The sequence below is a fragment of the Cinclus cinclus genome, chromosome 1 (genome assembly GCF_963662255.1).
Source record: "Cinclus cinclus chromosome 1, bCinCin1.1, whole genome shotgun sequence".
Lineage (NCBI taxonomy): Eukaryota > Metazoa > Chordata > Aves > Passeriformes > Cinclidae > Cinclus > Cinclus cinclus.
In genome coordinates this window covers 69,650,110-69,664,409 of record NC_085046.1, presented here as the reverse complement: position 1 = coordinate 69,664,409, position 14,300 = coordinate 69,650,110, and the positions used below count along the sequence as shown (strand labels likewise).

Genomic DNA, 14,300 nt, shown 5'->3' with positions numbered 1-14,300 from the left:
CCATACAGTAAAAGGTTAAAGCCTCGGTTAATCGTTATAGAAAGTGTTTGTTTGTTTGTTTTTTTATAAAGTATATGTCATATCTCTACAGATGCTTCATTTAAAGTGTACACAGCTTGGTCAGAATGAATGATAGAACTTTAACAGCAGTCAGTGGTTTTTCTCATCTTTTTATCTTGAGCTGTGCTGCATCAGTTACTAGTTGGTTATATCACAGAAAGCCATCTGAAAATAATGAAAAATATAACTTGGGGAACTGGGCAGACAGTTGATAATGTAGATAATGGGTGGACAGGGGGGAAATTAACAAAATTTTTCTTAAAAAATAGTCTATGAATTTATAGCAAGTTTTCTCAAGTTTTTCAACATCAATTTAAGTGATTTTACAAAGGATCTGCATAGCTTTAGTATTTTTTTTTCCAGATTAAATGCCCTTAAGGAAAAAGGACCCTATTCCATAACAAAATGTGTCAAAACTCCATTTATGAAATATTATTTTATTTTGTCATGAAGGGAGAAGTATTTTTAATACTTTAGAGGTATTTGAGAGGCTGTGTTTTGAACTGCTTTTAAGCTTTCTTTAACAGTGCCATCTGGAATAAAGAATCTCCGTCTGGGAAGTAATCTTCAGTGATAACAAATGCTGAAAACACAGCTTTTCTCTGGTTGAAAAGGCAGAAATTCTGACAGACTCGATAAGTCTAGGGATGTTTTACCATATGCATTAGTAGGAGGTACAAGAGGGTCAGGCAGGGTTGTAATTTGCAAAGTTTTGGGTTAATTCTAGCTCCTAGGCAATACAGAAATTCTGTCAATATTTGGGAGGGTCCATTGTATTAAGCTGTGTTTTGCAGTCTTGCTGGCCAGGAATGCAAAGAGAGGAGAGACTGTTGTTACCACCAAAGCTTTGCCATGCTAGATTATTTCTTTATTCAGTGTCTATCTATCTATCGACTGGAAGTCTATCAAAATCACAAAGCAGATAGATGGTGAAGGTCTAGTTGTTCTTTCTAGGGATTGGGTTTTTTTTCCTTTCTTTTTTTGCTTGTGATGATGCACACTGCATCATCACTACTGTGAAAAGCATCTTTCAATGTGTTCTGAAAGCATCAAGGAAGCAAGGATGAAAGTTTTTTAAAAAGCTTCAGAAGTAAAAAAAAAAGCAAAACCATAGTATAGTTGTCATGTTAGAATTTTAAATAACCTGTATGTTTTAAAGTAATGTCTTTATATGTGAAAGTGTTTAAGAATGGTGCTAGTTCTTTGGAAGTGACTGCATTCCCTTCATGGATGTTATTCATAGCTCTCTATTCCCCTGATACATATAAAGCAAAATGAATTGGCTATCTTTTTACATCTCCCTTTGAATGTTCTCTAGTGACTCTGCAAGTTGCCCCTTTTTGTCTTTCTACTAAATAGCATTTAAAGCTTCTGGCACAGCTGGACTTCAGTGTGTAAGAAAGCTTTTAGGGTATTACAATGTCATTAGCTATTGAAGCCACAATACTTGAAACATCAAAACCCATCCTGACTTTGCTGCATGTGGCATGCACTTAAAAGTTTGGGTACGTATGCCTATTGTGAAAGCTTTCCCTGTACAAAATCATGCTGACAATGAATAAAGAATCAATGCTGGTTTTTTAAAAGCTTCTTTTCTAACCTCTGTAATTTGAAACTGAAGACATAGAACAGTGGGTCAGAGATTGTTCTGCAAGATAAATCCCTTGCATCACATAACCCTGACAACTCCCCAGTTCCATCAAATTAATAACAAATGGATGAGAAGATAAGCAAAACTAATGGGGAGGTTACATTTTTGTGACAAAGGTTTATGGCCATACTGAATCTCATGTACTGTGATATCCCTCCTCCTTTTCCTCCTCCGCTTTGGTATTTTTTTTTACTATCAGATCTGAGCATTCCTCTATCTGAAGCTCTTCTGTGAAGGAGATATGATGAATAGCAAGCTGAACTGCATGTCTCCAAAAATCTGCTGTGAATAGCCCTCTATTTTTTCTAGTAGAAATTACTGATTTTTTATAAGGCCAGGCCTCATTCTTGCACACTGTACATCCTCGTTCTGCTCCTTGGATGCTGCTACATGTTTGAAGATTGAAACACACTGCTGTAATCCCATCTCCTTCTCTTCTTAAAATTGTCCAATAATGGAGTTTGGCAGCAAAGACTGAATGTCATCTGGACTGGCTCTTTTCACAAAGCAGGAGCAGCTTACAGCAGGTGGCTCAGGGTGATGTCTGATTGAGCTTTGAGTATCTCCAAGGGTGGAGATGCTTTGGATGGAGTTGCCAAGGCCTCTCTGCACAACCTGTTTCAGTGTGAGACCACCCATGTTGTGAACTCTTTTTTTTCCTAATATCTAATTGTAATTCCACATGTTCCAACTTGTGTCCATTGCTTTTTGACCTGTCTCTGGGTAGCTCCCTTAACGCTGTTAAATTGTCTTGATTCACTACAGTAGTAGTAATAATAGAAATGAATAATAGTAATGAATAGTAATGAATAGAAAACAAATTGCAAATTACTTTTATTGGAAATCTTGTCCAAACACACCTTTGAATCCAATGGTCAAGACAACTGTGCAAGATGTAGGAGACTGTTTTATTAAAATAGAGAACTGGTATTCCAACTGAAGGATTGTGGCATCAAAATTTTGAAAATAACAGGGAATTGGTAGTTCTTCCATAGCTCTTAGCTGCTCTGCAGGCTGCTTTAGAGGCAAAGGTGAACATCATGACCTCAAGAGCTCAATTTACAACTGCACCTTGCTAAAGAAACTGAATAATGAATCCAACTTTCAACCCTTACTGGTAGGTGGCCAGATAAATATGAAACTTTACCTACTCAGGGAGTATTTCTGTGTGCTTATTCTCTGCTTTGGGTTGGTTTTGTTTTTTCTCTTTTTTCACCCAACAAAAAGCAAGCAGCAGTTTTTGCTCCTAAGAGGGAAAAAGACAACCTCTTTTAACAAAGCCAAGTTATTTCTCTTTAAAGATTATTTCAGTAGGTTTGCATCAAGAATTTGAAATTAATCAGGAGGAGAGTTTTAAGGAAGACGTACCCAAGAGAAGCCACAAGAAATTGCTGTATGAACATATGCTGTGGAATATGTTAGGGGGGGTCTTGATCCTGATCATTGAGGATTTCAGCTGCACAAAGGAAGTTATTATAGAACCTGAAGATCATCAAAGATCATTTCAAATCTCCAAACAGCAAAAAGGTTATTTTTGTGCTTTGGTTTGGGCCTCCATAGCTAGAGGTGAAGGTGAAATGCTGGCTCACTGATGTCAAAGCCAAACTTTTAACCACTTCGAGAAGTCTCTCCAGTCACTCAGCCTGCAGCACATAGTGGGATAGAGCCACAGTGAAATTCCACCAGAGGACCAAAATGTAAGCAGTGGTAGAGAAGTAGAAGAGCAAGCACTGGTTTTATCAACTTCACTGCTTGTTCCTTTGCATCACAAATAACTTGAAAATCCACATTACCCGAACTCTCTTGCTGCAGCAATATTGTGAACGTCTTAGGCAAACATAAATTTTAGGAAACAATGTTGATTTCTGCTTCCACTTATAAAATCTTTGCTAATTCTCCACTTGTAAGCATGTCTTCCAAATACTCCAATTTTATATGGATCATTTGGGGTTTTTTTCCTGTCTTGCTAATGAGACAACAGGGAAATAAACAGGAAAAAAGATAAATCTACAGAAGGCATGTTCATTTTATCCAGAATTTCAGTCACTACTTTTTTAGTCTATTTCTGTTTAACTAAGAAATTGAATAGGTCTTTATCAAGAGTATCACTTAGTAATAAGCAGTTTAGAGCTATTGAATTTATTATTTTTCTGTATAGCAATATCTATAATTGTTTGGGGGATTTTGTGTCTTTCAAATATTTTTTTTTATTGGGTGAGAGGACAAGTTGTCATTGTGTTAAGAGGTTGGGAGGAAGAGGAATTGTCACATTCTCTTAGAAGCTTACCTGATATTTTCTTTCCCACCCCTCAACACAGCTCAGCTCCTCCAGATTCTTTGTATTTCCTAAAATCTGTAGGATTTTTTTTTTTTAAGTGTGTTAGGACTTTACAGGAATTCTTGGCCCATAGTCTGTACTAGATTTAGCAACTGGAATCTTATGCTTTACATGCCTGTTCCTAGGGATTGAGCAGCTTGTTTACTGAGATGATGTAAGTGATCCCAGTGGTTTTTATTGGCAGTGGCAGGCACACTGAATATTCAAAGCAAACAGAATTGATTTTAAGGACTGCAAAAAAGTAACCACTGTGAAACTTGTGAATCTTGAAACATTTCTGAGCAGTTTTTCTGCTTTGTGATTTGCTTTTCTCGTGTAAACCTTTTTTTTAATTACCTGATACACATATCTTCTACCTCAATAAACCTAAAGAATCTACCACAGGTTTTTTCAAAAGAGCAAAGGTGCTTAAATTGATGTTATAGTTAGGTTAGCCACCTCTCCTTTTACAGTGAAAGACTAATAATTTGCATTTATATTATCCTGTTTCCTCCTGGGGCTTCACATAAGCTTCCCTCCTATAACACCAGCCTTCCAGAAATCCCATCTTCTGAAACTGAGAAGGATGAGAGGAAATTTCAAATCATTTTTCATATTCCTTGTGTAGGGCATTGAAGCACATTCTGCTAGCATATGGTTTTCTTTGATTGAAAACTAATAGTTAATATGATCACAGCTTGCCTGTTGGATTCTTACAAATGACAAAACAGAGATGAGGAGTCCCACAAAGCCAGAACTGCGTGTGCACTAAATTGATAACTTTCAGAGTATCACCGTAGCTGACAACAACACATTGGTCAAAAGCAAGTATTATTAAGTCTTGTATATGGTGTTTATAGACATGATAGGAATGTGGTCTTTTGGAGGGTAAGACCCATGTGTTTTCATTTAGATAATTTTCAGTAAGCTTTTGAATCTTGTTGATGACCTTGCTAAGCTTGGTTTTGAATGATCAGTTGGGAAACATCATATTCAAAGCATTGCTCTATTAAATTAATATCTCTTGTAGAAATTAAATCTGGTGATTATAAAGAGAAATAAATGGGAGGGGGAACACAAGAGTTCAAATTCAAAAGGTAGAAACCAGTTCACAAAACTCATCTTGATTGTAGGCACATGAAAGAAGGGATAAAATATGGTACAGTGTATTCATATTGTGTTCTGTGCTTGCATAAGTGTTATGACTGATGAAACTATGCTTTTTTCATGAAAATATTATCATTTTATGGTAAACCTTGCTGTGGAAATCTTTTCTTGACTAAACATGTATTTGAAATGTACTGTATTAGGGATTAATCCAGCAAAGAAGATACTCAGTGTGTAGAATTCACATGTACATAAGGAGTTAATTTGCTTTTTAATATTTTTGAAGAAATTCCGCAGGATGTTCAGAACCCAAAAACCTGTAATTTGAAGTAATTTTGTCAAATGTCTCCTTATTTTTCTTTGTCCTCTTGTAATGACACACTTATCACTACCCACTGAATGGAATAAATAGATATGCCTGAAAAATATACTTCTATAGTATCTCCAGAGATCAACAATGACAACTTGAAAAGCATGGTGTCCGCATTGGACATGGGAAGCAAGTTCTAAAGTCACTCAAACTCTTCTGTCCCAAGAAGACAATTTCTGCTTTGTTGGTATGCCATGATTTCCCTTCGGCACAAAGAGGCCAAAGTATTGGATCCATTACTTCAATACTCTGAGAAAAATTTCAGATTTAAATTTTCTGCCAGGCAATGAAACTTCTTTTTCTTAGTCCAGTCATTACAAAAACACTATGCTTTCTACAAATCAGTTTCAGTTTCAGGTCTTGCTTCACTCAGTAGAGAGTAAGAGATAGTTTTGGATTTTTGGGGAAAGTATGGAGCATCTGTTTTATTTAATCTCAATTAAAAAATGTGTGTGTGTAATTTCTCCAAAGCATGATCAAGAGCATCTCTGTTATGTTTTCTGCTCTGACTCACCACTGTCTTTTTTGGTGTAGAGGAAAACAATCTTCCTGATTCAGGCACTTAAGAAAGTTGTCATAAATTAGGCAGTTTGAAAACTCTCATCTGTAGTTATTAGCTAAGCTCTTTTTTCCCACTGGATAAATGTTTAATCTTCCATAAAGTATGACCTGGTTTTAGCCTTTATACACCTACCTTTACAATAATATCCATGAAGTTTTATACTCTTTCAGGTAGTCCCACTGATCTCAGTAAAGTTTATTTGTAAGAGTAACATCTATTGAATCTGGTTCTATATTTGCTTTCTGTAACTCAGTTCTTTTTTGTGTCTTTTGCATGTATGTTGTTTCCTCTTGCACATATCTTTTTTTATTTTTTTTTAGCTCTTATCTTTCTGCTAGTCTTGCAAAAAATAGCACATATAAGGGGAGGCAAATTATGCTGTAAGGGATAAGTTATCACCTTTTCCTGCTCTGCCCTGATTTATTTATAAGTACTTAGTTGATCTATTATTTTATAAAACTTTTTTTACATTTTAACTTTGAATTAGAATAAAACTAAAATTTGGGTTGCTTTTATCTGTATTTGTAATGTTACTGCCCCTACCTTCCACAGGTTCTCTTAACAATCAAGAATTTTTGGTGTTGGATGTTTTAGTGAATAAAACATTTTTTAAAATTTTCCTGAATGCCATTTTTGTCTAATCTGCACTCCAAAATGAAATGTATTTAGTGGTCTGCATCCTGACCGTGGTGAACAGCAGTCTGCATTACAAAACAGACACAGAACTGGTGGTTTCTGCTTGGGGACACTCAGACCCAGTCAGAGTGGGGGCACAATTACCTCACACCCCAGGGAGTGTTTTGTGAAGGTGAAGGCTGAGGTCATTCATCAGGCAATAGGGAAAACCATCTCTTGTGAAACTGGTCTCTACACCAGCCAGAGAGAGCATTTCCCAGTGCTGCTGCTGCTGCTGCTGCTGCTGCTGCTGGGGCCCCATTGCTCCCTCTGGTTTGGAGGTTTTATAATCTGGGATCTCCTAGACTGCCTCAGTTACATGTGCCATTTACTTTGTAGTAGAGTGTGGAAGCAGTGATTTGCATTTCAGGGTGATGTTTTCAATAGGTTATTTGTTGGAAACAATGTCTTAATATAGGTCAATTCCTGATTCTGCTACAGTTATTATGCATTTTGACTTTCATTGGAGAGCTGGGACATGTGATTAATACACCAGTTTGTTTGTTAGTACATTATTGACTGTACCATTTACTCATTAAGATGCTTTCCTAAGAGTTACTCTGACACAAGTTTAGACACCTTAAGTGGCTGTCATCTTTGTGCCAAATGGATTCAAAGGAAAAATGCACAGCCCTTCTTGGTAGACCAGTGCTCAATTTCAGCTGGGTCATACCAGGTTAATAAGATGAAGTATCAGGTTTCCTTTTTGTGTTTTTTCCCCCCTCTTTTGGTTGAAAAAAAAAAGAAAAGGTAGGGTTTGGTTTTGTTCATATCTTTACCTATTTCAGCTCAAAACTCTGTATGAACCTTTTTATTTTGGAGCACAGTAACACCATTTAGATAATTTCATACCTGTATTAAATTAACCATGAGTGAAAATTCAAATTAATCAAATTATTTTTTTCCATCTGCTGTGCAAATAAGCTTAAACCTCCAGTGGTTACTGAATAGGGGAAGTGGGTTAACAGGAGGAATGAATACAGGGCTATCAGTCTGAATCAGCCAGAGGGGACATAGGTTGAATAATTCTTTGGGTCGGGGCCATGAAAGAGGCTGCTCTAAAAGCCCATTCCCTTTTACTTTTTATAACATTGGCAGTATAAACAGGGAAATTTTTTTCAAAAACTGGCATAAGCAAAATCCCTGGGTTGGAGAGAAGATGTGGAAGGGAGGAGGAATGTGCTGCTGTGATGGGGACTGGTGGGAAAAAATTCTTCAGAGTCCAGGAACTTTATCCAGGAAGCTCTGAAAAAACAACCTGTACCACCACAAAAATGAGTGAGCTCCGTTCTGAGCATGTTTTCTCCTGTCTTCAGATTTGGGTGGTCACAACACACTTCTTACCTTCAGCTTATTTTTTTCCACTTTTTTTTTTTCCTTCCGTAACTGCAATAAATAATTACTATCTTTTTGACACACTGAAAGCTTAGACTTGAGCACTGATTGTGGCATAGTCCGCAGGACAAGCTCATTGTAAAAATAACTACAAATACTGGAGTGGGTAGAGAAAAAGGAATCTTGGCCCACTAGTGGGCATGAGCTTATTATCATGCTTTGAAGAATATGTCAGCTGGGGATGTCAGGGGTTTTTTGCATACCTGCACCCTTTGCTGTCACATTTCACGATCTCTAAAGTCGGTGCAAAAGCCACATCTCTGGTACGCTTTGGCCAGGTAGTGTTGGGAGTCTCATTTGATAGCAGGTATTTCTACTCTTCTCTGAATTTTGATGTCTGTTTAAATTTTGGGGGAGGAGGTGGGGTTTATACATGTTGGTACTGTCATGCTCTCTGTCCTGTTACTTTAAAAAAATATATTTTGGACAATTATAACCAAATTCAAGTGTGTCAAAGATATTGAGCCCAAGTGAGTGTTGTGGAAGCCAGCAGCTGTGGAGATGAGAAAGTGCCTGACAATGTTCCCACCATGGGGAGGCTTATCCCTTACTTCACGTGGGAAAAAAATCCCGGAGAACGCCAGCCATTTGGTTTGGCTATTTATGGAGCTACTTATTTATTCTTAGAAATCCTTTGAGGGTACTTTTGTAAACTGAATATCTACTCTGTACAAAAGTGTCTAGATGGTCCATGGCAAGTGTTGAATTGCTTTGATAGGTTGTACATGATTTTGGCATATTCTGGTACCCTAATAAAATTGGTGGGTTTTTATTTCTTTCTCTCCCAAGATTTCTTTTGACCTAGCAGAATATACTGCTGACGTTGATGGGGTTGGCACTTTACGGCTCCTGGATGCTATTAAGACCTGTGGCCTTATCAATTCTGTGAAGTTTTACCAAGCCTCCACCAGTGAACTTTTTGGAAAAGTGCAAGAAATCCCGCAAAAGGAGACCACCCCTTTTTACCCAAGATCGCCTTACGGTGAGCGCTGATGGTGTGTGTGCAGTGTCTGTCTGCCTGTTCTCTCTGCTCATGTCTCAGGGCTGAAGTCATTTGGGTGTGAGATTAGAATGATGATAGAACTAAAGTGACTAGACATGTCGAGAGGCATACCTTTATGAATTACTATATAAAAAGTATTTGCTGCCATTGCCTGGGGGTTGGAAATTAGCATCTCACTTCACAAGACTTTGTTCATTCAGCTCAGAGGTGAAGAGCTCTTGAAGAAAGGGGGGTAGGTTGACTCCTCCTTCACAAAGGGTTGTGAGGTACTGCTGAAGTGATAAGGTTTCATATTTTTTCTTGCCTAAATGAAAGACTCACAAGAGCTCACTTCTTCCTTCATGAACCCGTATGAAATTTGAAACACTTATTAAAGCAATGGGCATAGAGGATTTTGGTGATAGAATTTCAAATCAATTTGAGTGTTAAGGCTACAGATTTTCACTTTTATTCCTCCAGAGTAATTTTGATTTTGTTTTGGGTTGGGGTTTTTTTACTTAATAGAGGTCACTACAGTGGGATATTTCACACGCTCTGTGTTAAGTATATTGTAAAAGAAAAAATGCTGTGCTTGAGTGTGCATAAGAAAACAAGTAAGAAAGTGCCCTGATGTCTCCTGACCAGTTCAGAGGCTGCTCAGAATATGCGTATTTTCCCATTCAGCTGCTGTTTATTAGGCTGATTTTTTTCTATATAAAATCTGGGACATACAGGGAACTAATCAAATGCTAAAGCACTCTGCTGCTGAAAGGTGGACTTCACCCCGCATGTGACAGTTTTTGTGTGTGTCTGAGCTGTGTACGTGTCAAGCATTTATACAATAACACTTCAAAATTATTTTTACAGGGGCAGCAAAACTGTATGCCTACTGGATTGTGGTGAACTTCAGGGAAGCCTACAATCTCTTTGCTGTGAATGGCATCCTCTTCAATCACGAGAGCCCCAGAAGAGGTTAGAAAATCCATGCAAAACTGTTTCCAACTTTGCATATATCTGATCGGAAAAATGGAACAATGCATCCACAGGTTTCATTTAAACTTGCCAGAATTTTGTAGGGAAGGTGTCATGACTTGCAGCTACTCATGGCATTTGATGCAGACCTCCTGGCAGTCTCAGAGCCTCGGAGCGCAAGAGCAGCAGTTTTCCCTTTTGAGCATCATATTCCATTTTGTAGCTCACAAAAGCCGAAGGAAAGTTGGTGTATCTAAGTTTGTGTCCCTCTTGATAATAAGTAAAGGAAAAATGTTAATATGACACATTAGAAAAAGGCAGGTTTTCTAAACATTTATTTAGGCAACTACGTAAGAGATGCAATTTCAGGTGTGACATACTCAAGATTTTAATTTGAGTATAAATGTCAAATTGAGAGGCAGAAACAATAAATGCTTTAAGTTCATAAGAGTAATTAGTACAGCCTGGGATATTTTGAAAAAGTTTTGAATTATGGTCCATACCATTTTACAAGACGGCTTTTAACACATGGCTTTAAAATGCCTTTCAGTTTAATCTTTAATAGCAATGCAGCTTAAATTGCACTTAATCATCCCTTTTCTGCTTGCAGTACTTTATGAACAATTAATGCTGGTGTTTAGTTTGAGTAATACTCCATGGTTGATTAGAAGTCTCTTTTACAATGACAGTTTTCCTCTGCCCTTTAAGTACTGTGACTGTAGAAAACACTCTAAAATTAAAGTTTAAAATTAACACAGAAAACTGGATTCTCAATGCAGAAGTCTTTTATTGTGGTCTGTTTCTAAATGAAAAATAAATTCAAGTTTTACAGGAATGCAATTATATAGATTATAGCCTGCCACAAAATATAAGAATTTTAATTATACTTATATGATATTTATATAAAATAGACCATAATTTCAACTCTGCTTAAAAGGAAAAAAAAAAGAAAAAAAAAAGAAGAGAAAAAAGGAGTCAACTTCAATAGGATTTAAATATTAATTTCAGTCTTTGGGAGTCACAGCTGTGAAACCTCATCATACAATGGATAGGAAGCATTTACAGTAATTGGTGGTAGAAGTTGGTGTACCATTTCACTGGAGCAAATGAAGCACAAGTTCAAAATTAAAGGAGAATCATATTCTCTAGATTATTGCATTTAGAAGCCCTAATACTTTGTTTTGTATTAAAGAGTTTACTGAGGTGTATTCATAGTGTGCTGTATAAACTTAATGTTCAAATTGCTCTGAGTTATCAGTATGCAATCAAAACATCCTGACCATTGTAAAAAAGTGGGAATATGCAACAAAAAGTATTAGCTTGGCATGATTTCTAACAACTCTAAGGAGCTACAAGATGAGATGAAAATTTTATAAACACGTGCACTGTTTCTGATGATCTGGTGTAGATTCATGCCATTTTGGAGGAGGAAAACTTCAGTACTCATTGCTATTTTGATCTCTCTGATATTTGTTCCTGCTTTAACACAACTTCAATGGGTTTTCCAATCTGAGGTATCTTTTCAACATGTTGAATGTCCCCATGGAGAACTCAAGTCTGTGCTTTGAATTCTCAGGCTGTACTTTTCCTTGCGTGTGTGTGTGCGCAGTTTTAGGCCTTTCATGCCATGAACAGGAATCTTGTCCTAGGAATGGTTTCAGTTGGCTCTTCTTGACTTAGCAGGAGTATTTGCCATGAGAGCAACTGTAACCACAGACCAGTGTTATTTGCATGGTGTTTTTTTTGGGAAAAGGCTTGGAAAGCTACACAGACAAGATAATGAAATAACAGTAATTTTGAGATCGCTTCTTGATAGCCATTCATTGCTCTACTAATATTTTTGAAGATTGCGATGGGATTTCAGGAGGAAAAGAGGACTTAGGTGGAATTAGTTGGAATTAGTTGGAATTTCTAACTCCTGTGCAAAGCTGGTAATATCCATGGAAGTTTTAAAATGCTTTATGGTTTAGCCTTTTTTTTATATACTGATTTCAGTGATTGGGAATACCTAAATAGATCAATACATATTTTCTTCCAATACTATATACCACTATTTCAGTTGGTTTAGGGTTACACTGAATGCATCAAATACAGCATTCCATTGATGGTGATATTATTTGCATCTTGTCCACAAAAAACCTAATACCCAGGAATCAGAGAAGAGCAGAAGGTTGCAGCAGTACCAGTTGCTGAGGTGTAGAATTGATCAGTCCTGGCAGACAGTGCATATCTGAATTTTAAATCATACTTTGGAAAATTTCTGTAGGTTTCTTACACAAGATGTATTTATGGGAAAAAACTATGGAGAGACAAACTCTAGTATTCCTTGTAGCCAGAGATCCATGAAATATGCTACACTGGAAGGCAATGGTAAGGATGAACAAAATGCGTTTTTCATACCTTGGAGCCTGCACTGTGGGCTGTGATCAAATATAGAAGTATTTGTATTTGAAGTATGAGTACTCATGTTGAAAGATGGTGAAATGCAGCTGTCTGTGAAGCTGGTCACTGATGCTGCATTGAACAAAGAATTGTAAAGAGTTTGCTTCGTGATCTATAGTGTAAATGAGTGTTTGGAGTCACACAAATAATGACCCACAAAGGTATTAGCGAAAATGGGTTTAATATGAATTTATAAAAACATGACTTAACAAAGTTTGATGGCAAGGTTTACTCTGTTACTCAGCACATGGATGAAGCATACAAAGGAATACTGAGGTAGAATCAGTTTGGAATGATCTGGACAGAGACTAAAAGGGCTAAACTATAAGGGAGACTCATTTGAGTCATGAAGTTTCTAAACTCCTGATGCAGCTTAGGTGCAGCTAGTTCCAGTCTTAGTCTCAGACCTTTACAATGATTTATGTCTAAAACATTAATTCTTTCATTCATTAGTATTAATTTGGCATGCTGCCAGCAACTTACTGAGCATCTGTTGTGAATAAGGGGTCTCTCCACTGTGATATCTGTCTCAGGTAAGGAATCTCAAACCTTGAGATGAATCCCAGATCAAGGGGAAAGGCACTGAAAAGCAGTCCACTTGCAATTTAAATAGAACTGAAACTGCACTTATCCAAAGTTTTTAGTAGAAAAGTCTCTGTTACTCAAGGGGCAACTTTGAGAGGTGTCCTAACACAATGGGGGATCACTGCCACACAGCCATGCTGCCTTGCAGAGAGAGCTCAAAGAAGTCTCATTTAGGCTGTCATGTTTATGGGATAAAGTGGTTGGCTTTTAGTTGAATTACACATGATGGGAAAGGTATGCATGAGACCCTTTGGACCCTCAACTGTCTTCGTTCTTCACTAACTGAACCTTGGAGAAAAACCACCCACTATGCATGTGTTCCAAGCATCAATATACCCTGTGTTAGTCTGTCCCTTTGTGGATTTCCTGGAGGAATTCTTGGCCCAGCTACAACTCAGGTGTTTACGTCCTTTGGGGCCTGTACCAAACTATTGTTAGTTTGGATAATGGGGCCAAGTGCATCTGCCACAATCCCTCTTTATATAGCGTTCGGATATTGTAGTGCTGAGGCAGCAGTGCAAAACCTAGTGAAGAGAACCACTGTCTAATCTCAAGAGCTGCTTCCCTATAAAAGGAGTTCAGGTATCTACACCTCTTCTTTCAGAATGCCAATTCTTCTTCTTCTGAGCCTTTCCAGCTTAAACTCAGAAAGGAGCACCAGTAGTTAATCTCATGTAGCTTGTATAATAATAGGGAAGTCTGCACAGAGTTCATAAGGGTAAAGAGTGCTTAAGTCTAATATGAAAGGTTTCGTATTTCTCAAAATTACAAAGGCTTGAGAGAAGTGCTGGATTTGGGAACATTTGGTTTTCTACTTTTATCTTGCTGTCTAAGAGAAAGACCGTAACAGGAGTAGTTCTAAGATGTGACGCCACAGTGTAAAGCTGAGCACTTAAGTTTGCTGTGTGGGCTTCCTTTTAAGTATGATGTTTCATGTTCTGACAATCAGAGTGACTTTACAAAAACACCAGTGATAAATTCTAGGTTGGCTGAACCCACTGCCTGAGCCTTATATCTTAATTTGGGAATAGTACAGCATTATTAAATTGCACAAGTACTTGGATCTATAGTCAAGAGATACATGTGTATGTAACAGCAGAAAATAATATCTAAAGTTTCATATGAAATAAAATTAGTGGCTATGTTATATTAATCTCAATAAAATATACATCTTCTTCGAGC

General features: G+C 37.3%; 1 protein-coding gene across 1 annotated transcript in view; it reads left to right on the top strand.

Annotated features, from left to right (window-relative positions):
* The window catches only part of GMDS (GDP-mannose 4,6-dehydratase), a 403,847-nt gene that overhangs the window by 142,528 nt on the left and 247,019 nt on the right, over positions 1 to 14,300 (top strand). Inside the window, exons 5-6 of the mRNA XM_062499387.1 lie at positions 8,927 to 9,119; positions 9,987 to 10,091. Coding sequence (XP_062355371.1) covers positions 8,927 to 9,119; positions 9,987 to 10,091 — 298 coding nt within the window. The remainder of the gene's footprint in view (positions 1 to 8,926; positions 9,120 to 9,986; positions 10,092 to 14,300) is intronic.